Raw genomic sequence first — 14,106 nt, forward strand, 5'->3', positions numbered from 1 at the left:
GTTGGGGGGGGGGGGCTAAAAAGTGCCCCCTCACCTAGGGCTGTGGACCCCCCCTCCCGCCAAAGTCTGGCTACGCCCCTGACACTAGTATTCTATAATGAAATCTAGGCACCTAGGTTTCGTTATAGAATAAGCACCTGCTGTATGGCCTAGGGGTGCCTAAGTGGAGGTGCCCAGTTATAGAATTGCCTCTCTTATCATATATCCCCTAATATACGTATTGAGATCTTTGAGTAGAGCTCTGTTAATCTACATATGGTTGGAGCCAGGTTTATTCTAGATCAGGGGTTGGCAACCGCAGTCCTCGAAGGCCACAACTCAGTCGGGTTTTCAGGGTTTTCCCAATGAATATACATGAGATATATTTGCATACAATGGAGGCAGTGCATACAAATAGATCTCATGCATAATCGTACATCTTTTAATATCTCTCCCAGAGTGACCATAGTATTCCATCTCTTCTGCCAGGCCCTACCCCAGCACCCCCTTTCTCCTATACTCTTTTAACAGTGGTCCCCAAACTGGAGGTCAGGACCCCAAGTGGGATCACAAAAACAGGGCTGCTCCCACTCCTGCTGGATCTCCACTGTGACCTGTGCCCAGTAGTGATAGTCAGTGAGTGTTCAGAGGCCCTGCCCTCTTCTACAGCTTGGTCTTCCTGTTAGACTGGAAACTCATCCTGAGTACTGGGATCTGTGAAGGGCCCTCTGTGGACTGTTGCCACTTTTGCTGTTACTGTCTTTATGCTTTGGATAAGGGGTGGGGGTAGAGAGATAAGTATCAAAAAGTGTCCATAATTGAATAAAGATTGAGAAACACTGTTCTATAGATCGCTCACATTTTCCTGTCTTATGCTTCATCCTCGTCTCCACAGCTGAGTCCCAAATCCTGTGATAACAGAAAGTGGCAGAGTATACTTGGCCTGCTCTGGACTTTCCACTTCTGTTTCTCCTTGCATGCTGCTATTGACCATAGGAGAGGGCATAAGACAGCAGTGAACACATCAAAGCAGAAAACTATTATTTTGTTTCCTCTCCTTCCCCTTCCCATCCTTTCTTCTCACATGCTGCCTCCAGTGTCTATCCCACCCTTATCCCCTCCCAAATATGGACACAGAAGGAGAAGGTAAGGACAGGTACAGCAGAACTGAAAACAGGTGCATTTTTTTTTCTTCTTCTTTTCTTTCTCCTGGAAAGGGCTGGAGCTGTAAACAGCAAAGCCCCTGCCTGGAGGTTTCTAGGATTTCTCCACAGACACAAGAGTGATCTTTAAACATTTTTATACCTCTTATACCAATAACAATTTATTTGTTCAAAGAAGTTTATAAGTAAGCATACATAAAATCAGAAAAACACAACATTAAAAACACAGACTAATTCTCCAATAAAAACTTGCTCACTTTCACCCTCAGAGATTCATATCTCCTCTTCCCCACTCACTTCCATCCTCAGAAATTCTTATCTCCTCCTCCTCCCTGCTTAAAAAAAAAAATTCTTAAACGGGAAGCATCCTAATTCCTTTCCTGACTTCTCAATAAAACTCGCATCTCAGTTTTGCTTTCCATCCCTCCCTTCTAAAAGCAATTTCACAGGACACTGTTCTCATGGATTTGAAGACAAGCTCCGGTACCTATACTGATCCTGGAGAAAAATGAATAATTTGCAGGTTTAGAGTCATATCTTACCATCCTGAGGTGGTGATGTGTGTGAAATTGTGCAGGCTACGTAGTTTCCTTCTCCAGTCATGATTAAAACTCCATTCTCCAATTTTATTGCTATACTTATGGTTAAGGCAGAATTTCAGACAGATGTTAGGTTAAGTGGTATATTACATTTTTAAAAATATATTCTCAAAGTGGTTTGCAATAAGTATATAAACAGTAAAAGCATGTTCTTTAAGTTTTTCTCTTGTATTGCTCTTTTTCAATAAAACCTTGTTGAGTTAAAAAAAAAAAAAAAAAAAAAGCTCTAAAATATTCCTCAATTTTCAGGTGCCCTGAAATGGAAGGAAGGTCTTAAGCAAAAAGCAGCAGAGGCTTTTCTAAGACAGCAACAGTCTACTCCAAACCTCCGCAAGCTTGTTTATGGAACAGGTAAAAAATTTGGGGGAGGGGGGACCAGCGCAAGAACACAAACCTGGTGACTGAACTTGTTTAATTCTTGATATTGTCATAGCTACCACAACCTGTGCTGCTTTTGTTTCTCTGTGTAAGGTATACAGTAAGATCCTGTTGCTGATAGTGTGCGCATATTCAAACACTGCCTAGAGTTTGGAAATGTAGGGTATTCCCAGGACTAGTATGCACATTGTGTGACGTGGAGGGGCATAATCGAACGGGGATGACCATCTCTAAGGGCGTCCATCTCTAAGGACGGCGCCGCGAAGGGGCGGGGAAACCCGTATTATCGAAACAAGATGGGTGTCCATCTTTCGTTTCGATAATACGGTCGGGGATGCCCAAATCTCAACATTTAGGTCGACCTTAGAGATGGGTGACCTTGGTTTTCGCCGATAATGGAAACCGAGGACGCCCATCTCAAAAATGACCAAATCCAAGGCATTTGGTTGTGGGAGGAGCCAGTATTCGTATTGCACTGGTCCCCCTGACATGGCAGGACACCAACCGGGCACCCTGGGGGTACTGCAGTGGACTTACTAAATTGCTCCCAAGTCCATAGCTCCCTTCCCTTGTGTGCCGAGCTCCCCCAATCCCCCACTCCCCACAACTGTACAACACTACCATAGCCCTTATGGGTGAAGAGGGCACCTACATGTGGGTACAGTGGGTTTGTGGTGGGTTTGGAAGGGCTCGCATTTACCATCACAAGTGTAACAGACGCACGCAGAGAAACCTGCAGAGAAGATGATTGAGGAAGCAACGCGAAGGGCACAACAGCACTTTGGCTGTCGGGGGTTTGAGTCCCCCGTCAGCACAGGTAGTCCACAACGGCAGCGGGGGGCGGTTTTCGGCGGGCCAGGGGGGAGGGTCGACAGGTTCGCGGAAGGGGGGTTCGAGGGGGCCATAGCGGAGGGGGGTGACAGATGATTCCGAGGCAGGGGGAGGAGTAGCGTGTTTCTCTACTCCTCCCCTTGCCTTGGAATCAGCTGTCATGACGTCAGTGCGTGTCTGCCTAGCAGACCACTTCCAGGGAGCCACGGTCCCAAGCACAGAACATTGGAGGTGAGAATTATTATACAGGAAGGTTAGAGCTCTTTTAAATCCTATAAAACCCAGCTGCAGTGTCTCTGAACTTCTGCCCTAAGGTGGTTATGCCTTAGCTGAACAGATTTCACTTTAGAACCTGGGAAATGATAATGCATTCGTCCTGTTTTTCACCAATAATGGTGTTTGAAGCTCTCTAGTTCTGTGGGACAGTAAAGAGAAATTAGCTAAAATCTGCAATGTATTGGTGGTTCTTTTGAGATGACTTAATTAACTATTGACATTCAAGCATGCCTGTTCCCCATAAACTGCATCTTGGTCCCCTTATAAGAGACTGGAAATGTCTGGTGCTCAGATGGTATTGTGCATGTCCTCTGTTTCTTCTTTGTCTTCTCATTTAAATCCCTCCTTCATTTGTAGTGGATTGGAAATAGGAACCCAAATAGTGTGCATAAGTTGTAAAGTTATGGCTGTTATATTCATTTTATTAATATATTTAAAGCCCTTAGCAGGTTCTCAGTGAAGAAGAAAATTATATGACAGTTTAGTATCCCCAACATAGTGTGTATTCAGATTTTTAAAATGTGTTTCTGGTTTAATAAAATTTGATATACTGTTCAGAAAGAGCCGAACAGAGCAGTTCACAATAAAATGTGTCCCGGAAACACTTGTGGATTTGTAGTTGTACTGGTTTTTGTACATTCTCCCACAAAACAACCATACATTTTCCAAGTCCTTACCTTGCATGGGATAGCACATTCACCTTTGGCTAGTACCCTGATAGAATAGAAAACGAGAGACAATAAATTCTTGATTTATTGAACAAAGCTGGACACTACTTAATTTACTGACATGGTCTATTGAGTGGAAAATCAATTCAGTGTTATAGGAAATGTTCTGTTTTATAGACATTTGCACCAGCTGTTGAGTTGAAGCCACCAAATGGGAACAGACATGAAGTGTCCTTGATTAAAAATAATAAAGTATAGTTTGTAGAGTTTATTGGTAGTTTCTTCCATTTACACCTTCCACCCACTCCCATTTTCTTGAGACAAAGAAGGTCTTATTTGAAACATATTGGTCTCTGTATTATCTTAGAAATGAAAAGTGTGGGGGAAAAAGTGTATTAAAAATAAAGTTTTTATTTATTATTTATTTATTTGTTACATTTGTATCCCACATTTTCCCACCTATTTGCAGGCTCAATGTGGCTTACATTGTGCCGGAGATGCAATTGTGCTCGTTCTCTCTATATACGAATAATTAGTTGGTGCAGCTTTATATTTTTTTAAATCAAATAGAATTCTGCAAGTGAATTTTGTACTGGTTGACTTCTTCCTGTGTAGTGACTGAAAAAGAAGAGGAGGGGGAAGAGGACTGTGAAAATGAACTAGGGGGATTGTTTTATGTCAGCTGCCCTAACACAGAATCCAAGCGCAGTTTGAATGCTCTTGACTGCTCCAAATTTCCTGTGCAGCACCCACAAGACTGGGACTTGGAAGAGGTATGGTATTACTGTAAGAATAGCATAATAATATGGCAAACTAGTAATCCACTGTACCTTCAGTGAAGTAGTCCTTTTTTTATTTTAATCTCTATACATGGGAATTAATGGCAAATGATGAATTATTAACTGCTTGTTTCTGACTTTTATGGTACTTTCAGGAATTTTGTGACTACAACATAAATACTAAAGAGGATTTTCCCCAACGCTTCTAGGTTGCTTGTGTTTTAGGTTATAATGAAGTTTTCTGTGGATTATAAAACTACTAGTGAAAAAGGTCTCGTTTCTGACAGGAATGAAACGGGCGCTAGCAAGGTTTTCCTCGGAGTGTGTATGTTTGAGAGAGTGTGTGTGAGATTGACTGTGTGAGAGAGAGTGAATGTGCGAGTGTGTGTGACAGACAGACAGAGAGAGAGTGAGACTGGGTGCGAGTGTGTCCGTGAGAGGGAGAGTGTGTGTGTGAGAATAAGAGTGTGTGCCAGGGGCCCCTCCCTCCTCCCTCCCAGTTCCATGGTCCCCCCTCCACCCCTCCCTCCCTCCATCCCTCCGAGTTCCAGGGTCATCCTCCCTCCCTCCCTCCGAGTTCCAGGGTCATCCCCCCTCCCTCCGAGTTCCAGGGTCCTTCCAGTTTCAGGGTCCCCCCACCCTCCCTCATAGTTTGAGAGTCCCCACCCTCCCAGTTCCAGGGTCACCTTCCCTCCCTCCCTCCCTCCCCAGTTCCATAGTCCCCCTTCCAGTTCAAGGGTCCCTCCCCCTCTCTCCCACTTCAACGTTCCTGTCCCCTTCCTCCCTCCCTCCCTCCGAGGTGCTTGGGGGGGTTGCTATTTGCTGTCAACCTAAGGAGAGACTGCTTCTGGCGTCCAGCAGCTAAGTCCTGTTGTGACCCACAGGCAGCTGGAGCTCCCTCATACTGTGACACACGTTGACAGGCAACGGCGGTGATTGCAGATAAGCATTCTGACAGTATGGGCTCTCAGGAAGTGTCCAGAGGAAATTGATTTTGCACCAGTTAGAGACAATTAGCAGAAGCTTATTCACTGGATAGGTTAGAGTTCTTGTGAACAAGATGTTATAGAAATACCTCAACAGGACGGAGAGCTGAAGGCTCCTGAGGCTCTTATAATAAATCAAGATGGCTGTATGGACCCGGTATTCAAATAAAAGCTGAACTCCAAAATTTAGGATGTTCCTAAATTTTTCCCCTGGTTTTAGTCAAACCTAGGAGCCTAAATTTTCTGCTGAAAATTCACCTAAATTTAGGAGTTTAAAAGTAATGTGTCTAAATTTAGGCCTGCAATTCATTTGTCTAGATTAGGTGAGTAGTACTGAAAATCCTTAGCTTTTAACTTCTTCCCCCTTTCTAAAATTCACCCTGTTGCCACCCACTGTTCAGACTCCTAAATTTAAGAGTGAGAAGGCAAGTCTATAAACTGGGGTTATAATATTTACACATCCATTACTAACATGAATGATTAGAATACTAGTACTTATGCCACGTAAGTGCTAGCAGAGCACGGAAGCACATATTTGCAAAAGAGCAGGTATAATGTATGGGTGGAGCATGGGCAGGGCACCTTCTAATGGGGGCTGGTGTAACTGTGAGCACCTAAATGTTAGGCGCGAGAAAGCCAGGTTATGCTAGTGTTCTATAACAGAATCTGGGCGCCTAGTTTGCTAGCACGCGGCCTTGAGGCACCCACTTAAAGAATTGCCCCATTAGTGACATTTTGAGCATAAGTGTAGGCACTAAGCCATAATAAATATTTAAAGAGGCCAATTTAGGAGCCTAACTTTGTGTTTAGAAGTGTAAGCCCTTTGAGTACTGGCCTCAATAATAATTATAGTAGTCTGACCTTATTTGTAAATGCTGTCCCACTTGTACCGTTTTTCCCTCCCTCATCTGCACTTCCACCTTTCTTCAGGACGCATTGCCTGCTCCCTGCAATTATTGCATTGCTGAGCCCCCTATGAGCAGTATGTTACTGTAAAGAAAGGGAATGGGGTTTGATATACTGCCTTTCTCTGGTTATAATCAAAAGTGGTTTATATATGATATGCAGGTGTACTTATTCTGTACCTGGGGCAATGGAGGGTTACATGACCAGTATGTTACTATAAAGAGCAGTTAATGATGGTACCACATCCAAATAGGAAAAAGTAAGTAGCAGCTTGGGGAAGCAGGGGAGAACTTCAGAAATCAGTAGCCTGGCTCAAGGGAAGGGGAGGAAGTAAAAACAGTGTTGATAGGGTTTCGATGGCGGGGAAGAGTACAAAAAATAATGGTGCTACGGGTTCTGAGTGGAGGGCATTAAAAAAGGAGAAAGAAGGCATTGAGTTGGCTGGGAGATATATTGAAAAAAAAAGTGTTTGGCTAGTTTGGGCTGGTAGGTTTAAAAATAAACAGTAGCCTAGCTTTCTAATGAGACTGAAAAATAAAACAGCACCACCCCCTGAATTAAGGGTTGGTTTGCTGCAAATCTGTGCAAAGCCTGTGATTTAATGGAGTGGTAGTGACTCGGCCTAGTTTTGTGGATATGTTTGGGTTCTCCTGCATACTCTTTGCTGGGACATCACTGGATTTTCTTCAGTGGGTTTGTAGAATCTAGTCAGGATAGGAAGGGGTAGAAAGATATTTTTGAAAACTAGGGCTTGCAAGGCAAAAAGAAAAAAAAATTCTTCAGCTATGGAACTGGACTGGCTTTGTTTTAAAATGTACAGTCTGATAAGAACCAGAGGGGCATGGAGTGCATAAGGAAACAATAATGTCTTTGTGTGGGTCAGTGTGAGACTACACCTAGGGGTATCTCATTCTGGTGGCTGTTCCTCTGAAAGAATATCAACATGGTAGAGAGGGGGCCATAGATAGATGTCTAATGTGGTTTATGAGACTGGGATCTAAATACGTCTATCCTAGAGGAGTGAAGAGATTGGGGGAGGGAGCGTGATATATTCAGATACTTCAAATATGTAGATTATGTACAAGACACCACAAACCATGTTTCCAAGGAAAGAATGCTGATGTATAAGGCTTCAGAAGGAAAATTGTTTTACACACGTATTTTGACGTGTAACTGTACATGCCCTCTTATAGAATTGCCCTGCAGGTGTCAAGTTGGGCAGACTGCTCAATATTTTATCAGTTTTTGCGTTTTTTTTTCTCAGGAACGTGTCCGAAGGAAAAATAACAAGAACAGTTGCAGGCAGTTGATGCCATGTGCTGATGTGAATTGTTTCAGTAAGATTTTCACAATATCCTAAGAGTATATATATATTTTTTAAATTTTTCATTGAAGGTTATGAACAGCATCAGAGACTGCTTTGTCACTGGGAAATGGGAATCGGATAAAGATGCAGCAAAATTGTTAGAAGAAGACGGTAAGTCTGTTAAATCTTTGTTTCTGTTTTTCTCAAGCGTTGGTTCGATGGTATACAGCTGAAAATACTTCCAAGGTTTTGCTTTGCTCTTGTGCTGTGTGTCTGGCATCATTTATTTAAGTTTCTAGTAGGTTTGTGTTTTTCAAGACAAGGTTGCTCACCATCATTAGATGGTAGATTTCTTCAGATACCATCATTAGACCTCTGACACAGGCATTTTTTGCTGAAACACGGACCGTGTCTGGTCTTCTGATTAATAAAGTTGAGATGCCCCCACTCTTGAAGGCTACTTGTGCTTTTTTTGGCTTTTCGCCAAATCTTTGTTCACATAGTAAGATATTGTGAAGGGTTTGGTGGTGGGAGATATGTTCTGCAGGCTTTTGTCTAGTACTATAACTGTTCATCAGACTACTTCTGCTTCTGTGGATAGATATTGACTAGAATTTAAAAATATTTGTATGGAAGATTTATTACCTTTGTTTAACCAATATAATTCTTCATACTGTTCATTAGATACTTGCCTCTCTATATCTGATTAAAACAGCTCCACTATTGGATTAATATTTATTTGGCCTCAGGCAAATTCCGTATAAATGAAGGAAATATAGTGTTAACTCCCATTGTAAAAAATAGGAATATAAATAGTATGGACGTAACTAATTATCGACCTGTGGTGTCCATTCCCTTTGTTAAGCTAATGGAGGGACTGGTGACAGTACAGTTAAATGAATATTTATCAACTTTTAATTTGCTATATGATTCCTAGTCCAGTTTTCAGAAACATTTTAGCACGGAGACTGTATTGGGTGCTTTATTGACGTAAGGCAGGCTTCTGCTAGGCAAAGGCCAGAGCCATCCAGACTTTGGAGGACCTCAACTAGTTGGTAAACTACCCCAAGTGTCACCTTACTCCACATCTGGGTTTTTGCTTCTATACCAGTCAAGAGCGCATGTTCGTGACACAAGAGAGGGTAGCCAAGCTGCGGGCCCAGAAAGGGAATTCTGCATCCACCCATCCATCCAGTCACCCTGAGACTCTGTAGGAGAGCATGCCTGTCACACTGGAGTCTCAGGTTCCAGGATTTTGAGATCCATTTTTCTGTCGGTGTCCTCAAACTCTAACTAGGATGGTGAGTTCTCCCAATCCACCTCTTAGCAGGGGCACCCCTTGTCGCCCTGGAGTAGACAGTGGTGACAACTGACACAATCCTCAGGAGCTTGGGAACTCACTGTGAAGGTCAACCTCTACATGGAACATGGCTGGAGGCAGAAGCCACATGACCTATTCATTGCTTGGAGGCAAGTGCCATTTGCCTAGCACTAATAGGACTTGTCCTACTGCTTCAAGGGAAAGCAGTGAGGGTGCTCTTGGACAATGTAACAGCAGTCATGTATGAAAACAAGGAGTCGACCGTGGATATTGAAGATCAAGCACAGGAAGCAGTCCATGCCCCATAATGTGACGTTTATTGAACGACCTATATGGACTGTGTTTTGGTCTTTGCCTGTATCAGGTGTCAAAGCGAGGTGTCCACAGAATGCAACTAATGTGTGTAAGAATCACAAATGATTATGATGCCAAATTCTGGTAAAACATTTCCAGCCTAAAGTGTCCCAGGGGCAGCTGTTCCGCTTATAACTAGACTGTTGGCTCCCTTGGTTCCTCTTTGCTTTACATATTCTTTTAAAGTGCCTTTTGTAGTTCATAAGATTAATATACATGGTCAACTTTTCTCTGATTTATAGGACATTTATTTATTTTATTTGTTACATTTGTATCCCACATTTTCCCACCTCTTTGCAGGCTCAATGTGGCTTACATAGTACCGTAAATGGCATTAACCGATTCCGGTATGAACAAATACAGGGTATGAGCAATTACAAGGTGATTTTATGATAGAATGAGGTAGATGTATGCTAGAGACAATTAGGGAGAACTTAGAGAGGGAGAGGAAGAGTTAGGATATGTCCATTACGATCTTTGGTTACATTGTGCCGCAAGTGTCCAGGTTATTTATGTTGGGTCAGTGGGATATGCCCTTCTTAACAGATCTGTTTTTAGTGCTTTCCGGAATTTCAGGTGGTCGATCGTAGTTTTTATTGCTTTTGGTAGTGCGTTCCACAGTTGTGCGCTCAAGTAGGAGAAGCTGGATGCATAAGTGGATTTGTATTTGAGGCCTTTGCTGCTTGGGTAGTGGAGGTTTAGGTATGACCGTGCTGATTTTATGGTGTTTCTGATTGGCAGGTCGATGAGGTCTGTCATGTATCCCAGTGACTTGCCGTAAATTATTTTATGAACTGTCGTGCAGATTTTGAAGGCGATATGTTCCTTAATTGGAAGCCAGTGCAGTTTTTCTCTGAGTGGTTTGGCGCTGTCAAAATGTGTTTTTTCAAATATAAGCCTTGCTGCTGTGTTTTGGGTGGTCTAAAGTTTCTTTATTATTTGTTCTTTGCATCCTGCATAAATTCCATTACAGTAGTCTGCGTGGCTTATTACCATTTTGACTGTACCAGGTTGCAAAATATTTCCCTCGGGAAGAATGGTTTCACCCGTTTGAGTTTCCACATTGAGAGAAACATTTTCTTTATGGTGGATTTAGCTTGGGTCTCAAGTGAGAGGTTTCGGTCGATTGTTACTCCTGAGAATTTTCAGGCTGTCTGACATAGGGAGGGTGTATCCTGGGGTGTTGATGTTTGAGTTTGTATGTATTGTATTGGGATGAGATGATGAGACAGTGTGTTTTTTCTGTATTGAGTTTTATTTGGAATGCATTTGCCCATGAGTTCATGATGTTTAAGCTGAGCTTGATTTTATTGGTGATTTCTGCCAGATCATGTTTATAGGGGATGTATAATGTAACGTCATCAGCGTAGATAAATGGGTTAAGGCCTTGGGTGGATAAGGCTTTGGCTAGTGGGACCATCATGAGGTTGAAAAGGATCTGTGATAGTGGTGATCCTTGTGGTACTCCGCAATCTGGTTTCCAGGGTGACGATATGTTTGTGCTTGATTTCACTTGGTATGTTCTGGTGGTTAGAAAGCCCTTGATCCAATTGAGGGTGTTAACCACCGATTCCGAAGTAATCTAGGAGTCTTAGCAATATGTTATGGTTAACCATGTCGAATGCACTGGACATGTCAAATTGGAGAAGGAGAATGCTTTTGCCTGTTGCTATTTCCTGCTTGTATTTAGTTAGGAGAGTAATTAGTACTGTTTCGGTACTGTGTTGGGGTCGGAATCCTGATTGTGACTCATGTAGTATAGTGAATTTGTTTATGTAGTCGTTGAGTTGTATGGTCACCAGTCCTTCCATAAGTTTGACTACTAATGGGATGGATGCTACTGGGTGGTAATTGGTGATATCGCTTGTTTTTTTTCTTGGTGTCTTTTGGTATTGGGGTGAGCAGGATGTTGCCTTTTTCTATAGAGAAAATACCCTGTTGAAGCATGAAATTTAAGTGGGATGTGAGATCTGTTATGAAGCGGTGGGGGGCAGATTGTATTAGATAGCTAGGGCAGATGTCCAATTGACAGTGGCTGTTGGAGTATCTTTTAATCGCCTGGGTAACTGTGTCAGCGCTAAGGAGAGCGAAATTTGACCATAATCGGTCTGCCGGGTATTCATCAGGGGTTTGGGTCAAGCCCATTTATGAAGTTTTCTATTTTTTTATTTTATTACATTTGTACCCCGCGCTTTCCCACTCATGGCAGGCTCAATGCGGCAGGCAGTGGAGGGTTACGTGACTTGCCTAGAGTCACAAGGAGCTGCCTGTGCCGGGAATCGAACTCAGTTGCTCAGGTCCCCAGGACCAAAGTCCACCACCCTAACCACTAGGCCACTCCTCCACCATGAGAAGAAGTGTGTCTCATTTCAGGGAGAATTTGCAGGGGTAGCCCATGAGAAATGCTGGGCCTTGGGCAAAATCTCATTGCAAAGCCTCATTTGCATACATCAGTATGAGCTGAAAAGTGGGGCGTGCAAGAAATAGTCGCTTAATGATAGGTTTGGCTGTCTTTAAGAATAATCAAGGTAAAGTGTATTTCTGGGGGGCAATATCTTCAAATGGATTAGTTTTGCAGATACTGTGACAGTAATGAACTTCAATCCTAGCCAGGGGTATATGAAGTATGATCTCAGTCTCTAAAATTTACTTCTGATGCTCATTTTAAAACTTGCAATGTATCATAGAGAAGTGCCTTTTGTAGTTCATAAGATTAATATACATGGTCAACTTTTCTCTGATTTATAGTATATGTGTTGCTGGTTTTGCAGAAGCAGTCTACGGCGATTTTGAAGACCTGGAGACAGGAGCTGTACACAAAGGGAAACCTGAGACTTTGGAACAAGAAGTATGTAAAATATAGCAAACAAAACAATTAAAAAAAATTCACTAGTTAAAAAAAAAGTATTTCCAATATATTTTAGCATTGCTTTCTCCTCAGTTTTTCATGTTTTCTTGCCTTTGTTTTATTAGCCACATGTTTTCTGCATTTTCTTCGGGAGTCTGACATTTTAAGCATACGCCACATTGTTTTCCTGCTAGCTCTTTTGTCTTGCTCTCTCCTTTCTCTGCTTTTAACATTCTGTCCCTTGTTCTTCTCTTCAGATCTGTCTCCTCTCACTTCAGCTTCCCCATCTGCAAAACCATCTCTCCTATCTTCTGCCCTCCTTTCCAAAAAGATGTGTCTTAGTTCATAGGAAGGAGGATGGGGTGGTAGTTTCTCCCCTCTTTTCTATGTGACTGTGGTTTTTCAGAAGAAAATAAAAAGTTAGAAGCACTGGTACATGATTCAAGTTGATGCTTCTATTAACTATCCTTAGCTTAAATTATTAAACATAATGGCTTAGTAGTATACAATGTGTACATTCTACTACTTTTTTTTTTTTTTAGCAGATGGCAAGTGAGAGTGAAGAGGCAGAAGAAGATTCCAAAGAAGCTGCCGCTGCAGCAGATGAAGATGAGAAGAAAAAACGTTTGGAAAAGAAGCGGAAGCTGAAAGAGCAGTTTGATGCAGAGTATGACGACGGAGACGCCACCTACTTCGATGACTTGAAAGAGGAAATGCAGAAACAGGCTCAAGTATGGGCTCAGCTGCTTAAAATCTCTCATTGCTTTGTAAACTGTGCACACTCCCTGATGCATGCTGGTTAGAGAATGACACAGGGACAAATATTTTCTCCATCCTCCCCATTTCCGTGGCTTCTGTCTCTGTCCCCACCCCGTCTCCATGGGTTTTGTCTCCGTCCCCGCAGATTCTGCCCCCTTCCCCTTGGGCTCTGTTCTCATCTGCAGAAGCCTCAAACACTTATTATTTTATATTTAAATATTTTTATTAAAGTATAAAAAGGAACAATATGCTGTGCAACTGTTGTGTATAAATTACAAATGTAAAACAATAAGTAGCAGCTATAATAACCCTTCCACCACCCTCTACCTTTCCAACCCCAACCATAGCTGACTTCTACTACCCCAAGGAATCCTAATCCACCCTGTTAAATTGTCCATGGGTACAAAATGCAACCCATTCTGTATGCCCTGGAGGTGAGAAATATGCCCTATGAAGCGCTGTTATGACTTTTTTTTATCTGTGGGTGAATAAGAAGTCATCAACAATCTCAGGATTCAGTCTAGCTCTCCTGTCTTCCACAGTCCCTCCTGCAACAGAAGATGTCTTCTTAGAAGATGTGCTGGTAGCAGGATGTACAGGATCCCCCATGCAAATTTTGCTAGCTGTGGCCAGCATGTTTGCTTGTTTTTCCAAAAAATAAAAATATTGTCTGCATCAAACAAACATAAATAACAGTCCAGTTCATTAACAGGCTTCAAAGTAGAAAGTGACATGGGGACAAAGTTTGTCCCCGCCCCCGCAGGCTCTGTCCCCATCCCCGACACCACGTCATTCTCTAATGCTGGTGAGAAGTTTCATATTCTGAAGAAAAGTCAGAGGGAGGGGTGCCGAATTCCTGAAAAAAAATTCTGTAAATTCTTCGTGTGATCAATCACTTCATTAAGACACCTTGAGGCTCATTTGCAAAGCACATGGACTTACTAAGTTACATA

The 14,106-nt window shown here is 42.4% G+C and overlaps 1 protein-coding gene across 3 annotated transcripts in view; it reads left to right on the forward strand.

Annotated features, from left to right (window-relative positions):
• Positions 1-14,106, forward strand: part of BMS1 (BMS1 ribosome biogenesis factor) — a 100,963-nt gene that overhangs the window by 42,706 nt on the left and 44,151 nt on the right. For 2 of the 3 annotated variants that reach the window (XM_030203248.1, XM_030203249.1), the window contains 5 exons: positions 1,991-2,092; positions 4,510-4,667; positions 7,961-8,042; positions 12,318-12,394; positions 12,937-13,125. In XM_030203248.1, coding sequence (XP_030059108.1) covers positions 1,991-2,092; positions 4,510-4,667; positions 7,961-8,042; positions 12,318-12,394; positions 12,937-13,125 — 608 coding nt within the window. The remainder of the gene's footprint in view (positions 1-1,990; positions 2,093-4,509; positions 4,668-7,960; positions 8,043-12,317; positions 12,395-12,936; positions 13,126-14,106) is intronic. The other variant, XM_030203247.1, reaches the window with a different exon arrangement.

This window comes from Microcaecilia unicolor, chromosome 5 (genome assembly GCF_901765095.1).
Source record: "Microcaecilia unicolor chromosome 5, aMicUni1.1, whole genome shotgun sequence".
Taxonomy (NCBI): Eukaryota; Metazoa; Chordata; class Amphibia; order Gymnophiona; family Siphonopidae; genus Microcaecilia; species Microcaecilia unicolor.